This window comes from Cydia pomonella, chromosome 23 (assembly GCF_033807575.1).
Source record: "Cydia pomonella isolate Wapato2018A chromosome 23, ilCydPomo1, whole genome shotgun sequence".
Taxonomy (NCBI): Eukaryota; Metazoa; Arthropoda; class Insecta; order Lepidoptera; family Tortricidae; genus Cydia; species Cydia pomonella.
Genome location: NC_084725.1, coordinates 4,346,500 through 4,355,370, shown reverse-complemented (window position 1 = coordinate 4,355,370; position 8,871 = coordinate 4,346,500). Strand labels below are relative to the sequence as shown.

Below are 8,871 nucleotides of genomic sequence, written 5' to 3'. Positions count from 1 at the left end.
CCTTCACAAATGGCAGTGATTGCGTCTTGTACGCTAAGAGCCCAGAAACCTCAAGGAACATCTTCATTTTACAATTTTAAATTCCAAGGGAAAAATACCATCATATTGAAATATAATTCGAAGTTGTGACCTTACGGTTCCAAGGGTCCTTGAAGGGTATAGTTGACGAAATATAATTAGCACTGATTGCTTATGAAGCTTTATCTTTACGAATATGACGTGCTTTGCCGCACGTCCTATCCATACTCGGTGTGGCCTATAACAGGGGAAAAAATTGGGAATGACAAATTTTTAAAATGACTACGAATTGAAAAGTTAAAATATTAGGAAAGCTTAGAAATTAAAATGTAGAAAAGTAACTGCGATAAATATTTTTTTAGGGGTCTTCCCGCGGTTTTCATCGATTTTTGACAAGCTTTGAGTCATTACTCCTACATTTGCACTATAGATAAAATTATAAAACAAACGGCTATCGGTTCTTCAATCTTTTATTTCCATTCTGATCTGCCGCATTTTGAAAGAAATGAATACTTATTGTTCCGTAGAGGAACAGATTAGTATTAATTAATTTCTATATATATTTGAATAGGTATTTTTTGTACGTACAAAGCAACACAATTAAGAAAGAATACATTTCTCGTGTTATGTGGCGGCATCTTTTGAGATGACAACTAACAAGATCTCAAAGCCCTGTCACGCCACCTAGTGAAGTAAAAGACACAACTTCGCCTGCGATTTACGCTAGTGCACGCCGTCGTTGCAATCCGTTTAAATAAATCAAAATTTCGAGTTCCTCGCTGCAGAGTTAAGTGCAAACCAGACAAGAAAGTGACTTTCTACCCAGTGCGTCTATGGAATGTATGTAGCTGTCGAAAGAACACAGGATTATCCAAATTAGACAAAATCATCACGTGGCCATCACCAACAGGAGCTGCTGGATCACGTAAGTTGTAAACGCTCAAATCCGCCGCTACATATATTATTTTGGTCCTTCGAACCGGATCTTTCTTTCTCTGGTTGTGTTGCTCTTGTAATTTGCGGTATTACGTACCCAATTTTTCATTTAGACACGTGTATAGTTCAAATTAGTATTGCCATTTCCGCCATCTTTGCTTCGCAAAATGGTCCCAAACCCTACAGACGGCAATGCTGAAGCCGACATATCGTGTATTATACAAGACATATTCGAGCGAGATTTAATTCTCGACGAATTAAAGAGAACATTGCAGTTCGCAGCGACAAATATAGATCAATTTCGTTCAAGAACTACAGATTTAACAGTGCATCAGCGAAAGTTTACAAAGATTCAAACTAAAATCGAAAAAGCGTTAATCAAATCGAAAAACTTCAATAAAGAAGCCAATATTAAGATTCGTAACGATTTTAATGACTTGTATTACGCGATAGTTACGCATTTACATAACCTAAAGGAGGTAGACGTGGAAAAACGTCGCGCGAGCCGCGCTTTTACCCCCAACGACACTTTGATAAGTGATCGTCGAAATTTACCTAAACTATCACTTCCAGAATATCACGGCGAACCGACTGGTTGGCCTGCCTTTTTCGATTTATTTCAATCGCTAGTACATAATAACAATGCCTACTCGGATGCGGAAAAGTTTAGGTACTTGCTCCTTTCAGTCAAAAACGAACCACATAATTTAATTAAATCAATTCCCATAACGGAAAGTAATTATTCAATTGCGCTCGATATTCTAAAATCCCGTTATGACAATAAACGTATTATTGCAACACAACATCTGGACAGGCTGTTTAACCTTGAATCGTGTTCCGAACGGTCAGCTGCTACCATGCGGAATTTACTTAATGTTTATCATGAAAACATTAAGGCGCTTGAAGTCATGGAGTTTCCGGTTAAAGAATGGGATTTCGTTCTGTTAAATTTATTATTACGTAAAATTCCCGTAAATACACGAAAAGAATATGAACGTTGCTTAACCAACCCGGGCGAAATACCTAAAGTACAAAGCTTAATTATGTTTTTAGAACGCGAACTTTCGGCGGAACAGATGATTTCAGTTTCAAATCCACAGTCCACTAAAAACTGTTCATCATTGGGCATCAAAAGCAAGATAAACATAAATTCTGCTCAATCGCACAAACGAGTTTTGTTGGCAAGTGCGGCGCCAACCCAAAGTCGACCTTATGACGAGGCGAATAAGGTTCGATCTTGCTTGAAGTGTAAAGGACTTCACTCAATTAATAAATGTGTTGAATTTTTAGACTTATCAGCGAAAGAGAGATTTGCATTTGTTCAAACAAATAACATGTGTTACAATTGTTTATGCCCCGGGCACGACTTAAGGAATTGTAAATCGAGTTTTAAGTGCCGTAAATGCAATAAAAGGCACCATACGTTAATTCATTTAGAATCATACATTCCGCGATCGGTTATAAGCGAAGCTGCGGAATCTGCTGCTGTCTCGCTCGCTCTTACAGAACAGCCCGGCACTAGCACTAGTACTACTCATAACCCGTCTGCAGTTCACGGCGTGAACGAACAAAGTGTAGGTAGTTTAGGAAAACGACCTCACACGGTTTTACTCTCAACAGCGTTGGTTGACCTTCATTACAAAGGGAATAAAATTGCTACAATTCGCTGTATGTTAGACGGGGGTTCTCAGGCGACTCTTATAACGGAAGCGTGTATGCAACGCCTTCATTTACCGCGACAACACGTAAGGGAGCCGTTAGTAGGTGTAGGCGACATACAGCTCGAAACTAGAGGTACATTCGTGTGCTCAATTTCGCCTAAGGGCAAACAAAGTCCAAGTATTCCGTTAGAGGCTACTATTTTAGCGAAGTTAACCCGTAATGCCTAGTGTACCACTAGCACCTTTCGCTGAGTGGCCTCATTTGCAGGGACTCGCTCTGGCCGACCCTGAATTTCATAAACCTCAGCCAGTGGATATGATACTCGGCGAGGATATCCTTATGGATATTATTCGCGATGGTATTGTCAGGGGCAAACCTGGCACGCCCACCGCAATTAACAGTGTATTTGGTTATTTGCTAGGAGGTAAAGTAAATTTTACTCCTAATGTTTCGACTCCACGCCATACTTGTTTTACGTCGTTCGACAACGACAATCTGCAGAAGTTTTGGGAGCTGGAGTCAGTACCAGAGATGCGGAGTTGCACTCCCGAAGAAAAGCTATGCGAATCCTTTTTTCAAAAGACGCATACGCGCGATGAAACAGGGCGATACGTGGTCGCTCTGCCATTCAAGCCCGATGCACCGCCGCTCGGTGAGTCTCGGCAAATTGCCCTAGCACGATTTCATAAATTAGAATATCGTCTAGAACGTAACCCCCAGTTGAAGGCGGATTATCATGCTTGCCTCCAGGAGTACGTGGATCTCAACCACATGGAGCTCGCGGACGATGAACCCCCTGCTGGTGCGAGTTACTACCTACCCCACCATTGTGTGTCAAAAATTTCCGAAACCACACGCACACGCGTAGTGTACGACGCTGGTTGTCGCACAACGAGTGGTCACTCGTTGAATGACGCCTTGTTAACGGGTCCTAAGTTACATTTAGACATTGTTGACGTTCTTCTAAAATTCCGAGTGCATAACATTGCATTTTGTTCCGACATCAAACAGATGTATCGCAATATTCTGGTGCGTGAAATTGATAGGGACTTTCAGCGCATCCTTTGGCGCCAATCGCCCGAGGAGCCTTTACGCGATTATAGACTTCGTACCGTTACATTCGGTGTAAGCAGTTCCCCTTATCTCACCCTACGCACGATCAAACAGTTGGCGTACGACGAGGCTAAGCATTTCCCGCTCGCCTCACCAGTCCTACTAAATGACGTTTTCGTCGACGACGTGGTAACCGGTGCTGATACCACAGTTGAGGCCCTCGCTCTGCAGCAGGAGCTGATAGGTATTTGTGCCACGGCCGGGTTCGAATTACGTAAATGGCAAAGTAACTCGCCAGCGATTCTCGCTACTATGCGACCGCCAGATTTTCACGGTGAGCGGCGCGAAAATGTTCATTTTGCCGAAATGGAAAATGACAAAGGGGTCAAAGTCCTTGGACTTCAATGGAATCCGGGACCCGACTCATTTAGCTTCAAGGTACAAAGTACTTCTAAAGCCTGTACAAAGCGGGCAATTCTCTCGGAAATTGCAAAAATTTACGACCCACTCGGGTTATTATCTCCGGTGACATTGTTTGCCAAACATTTAATTCAATTGCTATGGTTAGCAAAAGTTCCTTGGGACTCGGAACCACCTATCGATATAGTTAACTCATGGACGAGTTTTGTTAACGAGCTACCACTCTTATCGCAAATTTCATTTCCTCGTCATATTTTTAATACTGACGACTTCGATTCAATCGAAATTCACGGATTTGCAGATGCAAGTCAAATTGCGTATGCCGCATGTGTTTATATACGTCTTACGGACAATACCGGTAAGGTTCAAACTTATTTAGTCATAGCTCGAACCCGCGTAGCTCCACTTCGGCTTTGCCTCACTATCCCGAAGATGGAATTAATGGGATGTGTGATTCTGTCAAAATTGATAGAACGAGTAATGCATATTTACGGTGATCGTATTCGCCCCAATCAAGTATACGCGTGGTCAGATAGTTCCGTCGCGCTCGCGTGGCTTAAGTCACCCCCACACGAATGGAAAACGTTTGTTTCTAATCGCACCAGTGAGATCTTGTCCCGTGTCCCGGCGAGCTGTTGGCGTCACGTCCCGTCAGCCGACAACAGCGCTGATCCGGCGTCCCGCGGTTTGCTGCCCGCCGCACTCGTGCAAAGTGACTTATGGCTCCATGGTCCTATATGGCTTCAACAAGGCCACGACTCCTGGCCTATACAAAAACCGGTAGTCAATACAACGGAGGAAAAACGTAATAAAACTAAATCATCCAATGTTAATTGTGCATGTGTTTCCACATTGCCTACCTCCCTGGACGATGATACCCTTATTACGCGATTTTCATCGCTAGGTAAATTAGTTCGCGTCACGGCATTAATATTTCGTTTCTATAATAGATGTAGAAAACATAAACAAACGTTCCCTGAATACATCACCGTACCAGAGTACCAGTTTGCATTAAAGCGACTTATATTGATTACGCAACAAAAAATGTTCGAAGACGATATTAAAAATATTTCGTCAAATAAATCCCCTTCCTTACGTTTGCGGCGTCTCGCGCCTATTCTAGATAGTGAGGGATTATTACGAGTCGGCGGACGTATTCACAAATCATTTTTACCTTATGAGTCCAAACATCAATTGATTTTACCTAAACGACATCATCTTACAAATCTTATTATTGACGATGCTCATAAAAATGAATTGCATGCCGGTCCGCAGTGCGTCCAAACCTCGCTTTTACAGCGATATTGGATTATTTCAGGTCGCGATATTGTGCGTCTACGCGTACATCGTTGTATCCCATGTTTCAGGGCTCGGCCGAGTCACGGCCAACCTCGCATGGGTATGCTTCCCGCGGTTCGCTTACGCCCCGCGCGCGTATTTAGTAAAACTGCATGCGATTTTTGCGGACCATTCTACGTTCGCGCTAATAAAGTTCGTAATGCAAAAATAATAAAATGTTATGTTGCCGTTTTCGTATGTATGAGCGTTAAGGCTGTACATCTCGAGTTAGTTTCAGAACTTTCCACAGAAGGTTTTTTAGCCGCGTTGCGTCGTTTCACGTCCCGCCGAGGATATTGTACAGATATATATACCGATTGCGGACGTAACTTTGTTGGTTGTAATAATTACCTTAAAGAATTATATGCAATCTTGCGTAACGATTCCGTCATGAGCGCTCTCAATCAACAAACCTTAAAACAAGGATTAACTTGGCATTTTCAGCCACCGTATGCTAGCCATTTCGGTGGACTATTCGAAGCGGCTGTTAAGAGTTTTAAAACCCATTTACATCGCGTAATAGGTACACAGACGCAAACATATGATTCTATGCATACGCTGACCTGTCAAATTGAAGCGGTACTTAACAGTCGTCCGCTCTGCGTGCTAAGTTCAGACTCTTCTGACCCCTTGCCCCTTACGCCAGCTCACTTTTTAATCGGAGAGCCCTTAACGGCCCTACCGGACGTTTCTTTGATCGGTGAAAACCCTAGTCGTCTTACGCGTTGGCGTTGGGTACAGCAGGCTTTACAGCATTTCTGGCGTCGATGGAGTCGTGAGTATCTCCATCAACTGCAACAGAGTACAAAGTGGCTTCAAGATCGCGGTCCCGCCATCCGTGAAGGCACTGTTGTTGTGGTATGCGAAGACCACTTGCCACCGTTACAGTGGAGGCTCGCGCGCGTTCATGCTGTCCATCCGGGCACTGATCAAGTTATTCGTGTCGTAACTTTAAAGAGTGGGAATACATTGTTCAAGCGACCCGTAGTTAAGGTCTGTCCCTTACCTTTAGAATAATTCCTACAATCGTTACGCTTCTCAATGTTAGCATTTAAGTTAGGCATAAGTTTCATATCTTGTTAAACTTTCGCACGTTCCTTTAAAAGTCACTACGTGCTTTTAAGGTGAGCGGCATGTTCCGTAGAGGAACAGATTAGTATTAATTAATTTCTATATATATTTGAATAGGTATTTTTTGTACGTACAAAGCAACACAATTAAGAAAGAATACATTTCTCGTGTTATGTGGCGGCATCTTTTGAGATGACAACTAACAAGATCTCAAAGCCCTGTCACGCCACCTAGTGAAGTAAAAGACACAACTTCGCCTGCGATTTACGCTAGTGCACGCCGTCGTTGCAATCCGTTTAAATAAATCAAAATTTCGAGTTCCTCGCTGCAGAGTTAAGTGCAAACCAGACAAGAAAGTGACTTTCTACCCAGTGCGTCTATGGAATGTATGTAGCTGTCGAAAGAGCACAGGATTATCCAAATTAGACAAAATCATCACGTGGCCATCACCAACAGGAGCTGCTGGATCACGTAAGTTGTAAACGCTCAAATCCGCCGCTACACTTATTTTTTATGATTTTTTTAACATTGTCTAAAAAACACTTTTTTCGTTACTCGATTGCTGTGAAGGATCCCACATATACGAAATCTACATACTTGGGTTCGTCTTTGACGTCTCTAAAAACTGGTCAAAGATTTAATTTTTAAACTAATTAACACAAAACTTATGCCCGGAAAACCAGTTTTTTGGTCTAAATATGTTCAACTTTGATGTTAAATATCTCGAACACAAAGAATTTTGAAGTAAATATGGGAGCTACAAAAAACATTAGAAAACCAAGGGATTCAGATCAAAAGTCATTGTGGCCAGGGATCCCCTTATACCATTTTCAATTTCAAAACTACCCTTTAAAAATAACAATTTGTCCTCTATGTTTTCTATGTATTTAATGAAAGTTAATGCAATATTGGTCAATATTATTATAGGTAAAAAAACTTAAGTAAGCCACCTGTTGTATGTAGTTGTGACGTGTTCGAATAGACATTTCTTTTGTTTGTGTGTGTCTTTTAAACATGTATTGTCTATTCGAATACGTCACAACTACATACAACAGGTGACTTACTTAAGTTTTTTACCTGTAACCAATCTGAAAACGTTTAATTGGTTTGTCAGAATAATAATATAATGAATACAATCGGTCATTAAATAAATTACAATCATTCAAAATACTTAAAAACTAGAGAACACATTCGTTATAAATTAAACTTAACCTAAACTAACCCATAAAAACTATTCGAACAACCCACCCCGCATCGTTCCCGGCGCAAAGGTGCACATTACGCTTGCCGCGCTTCCGCGTTGAACCGCAATGGACAATCTCTGCGCCAGGAACGCCCCGGAGCGGGGGTCGAGACCCCTCTCCCGCAGGCGACGCCCCGGCTCCTCGAGAAAAGTTTTCGCCTCCGCGCACCAGCACCCAGTCGTCTCCACAGCAAGGGGAACGAACAAGTAGTTTGATAACCCCAAGTTCTTGTCCCTCTTTAGGGACGCTGCCTGCTCAGCGGCTGCTCCTGCCGACCGCACAGTGCGGCCAAGGTACGTGGTAGCGAATATGCTGACGCAGGTGGCGTCCCACAAAAGGCTTTTACCTTTAAAATAAATTAAGTTAATCTATACCAAAAACCATACATATGGACAATAAAACTCTTCATAGGCACCCAAAAGCGTGGAACGAAACCATGAACGAGTATACCGGCACTTTTCCACATATAATTCCACTCATACTTAACCGTACTTTATTGTAAGTATCACGTGAAGCGAGATTTAACCCGCATTACGCCGTTTACGGCACTTAACGCAACGTACTGCGTCATTAAACGGCTACTACTCGTATATTCCGCTGAAAATTTCCCGGCTTATACACGCAACGTGATTCTTTTTCTTTAAACAATTTCCACTCTTTTCGGCCTTTGAGTAAAGCCAGGAATTTAGAAAGAAACAAAAGATCCAGCGCGCCGCGCGATGTATGCGATAGAGCAAAGCGCGCTGACAGTGATTTCATTTTTTTTGTCAATTTTTTTAGGAATTGTGTCGCCACCTATTTCATGTTTTTTGGCGGACACTTTTTGATACAGATAGTGTCCTCCTTACCTGTACTCTCCATAATAGACTATTTCAATACTTGATATCCCATCATAAGAGACCGTCTGTGATAGACTTAAAAAAACTGTTTAGGATTTGATACTACTCTTATTGCACAGCTTGTTTGCTTATTTATATGAGTGCAATGCATAAAGATTTATATCAAATCTATAATTTATTGTTAAAGTCCCGGACCCGCGTACGTCCTTAAACTACGTCCAAAAGAGAGGTATGGGAATTGTGAATGTCATCTCGCTTTGTGTGGTAGGGCACAGCACAGCGGATGTCAT

At 42.1% G+C, this 8,871-nt stretch overlaps 1 protein-coding gene across 1 annotated transcript; it reads left to right on the top strand.

Annotated features, from left to right (window-relative positions):
- Positions 1-2,835: 2,835 nt before the first annotated feature.
- LOC133530789 (uncharacterized) lies at positions 2,836-5,599 on the top strand. The gene is made up of 2 exons (XM_061868858.1): positions 2,836-3,913; positions 5,457-5,599. The coding sequence occupies exons 1-2, from the start codon at positions 2,836-2,838 to the stop codon at positions 5,597-5,599; spliced, it is 1,221 nt and encodes a 406-aa protein (XP_061724842.1).
- The last annotated feature ends 3,272 nt before the right edge of the window (positions 5,600-8,871 follow it).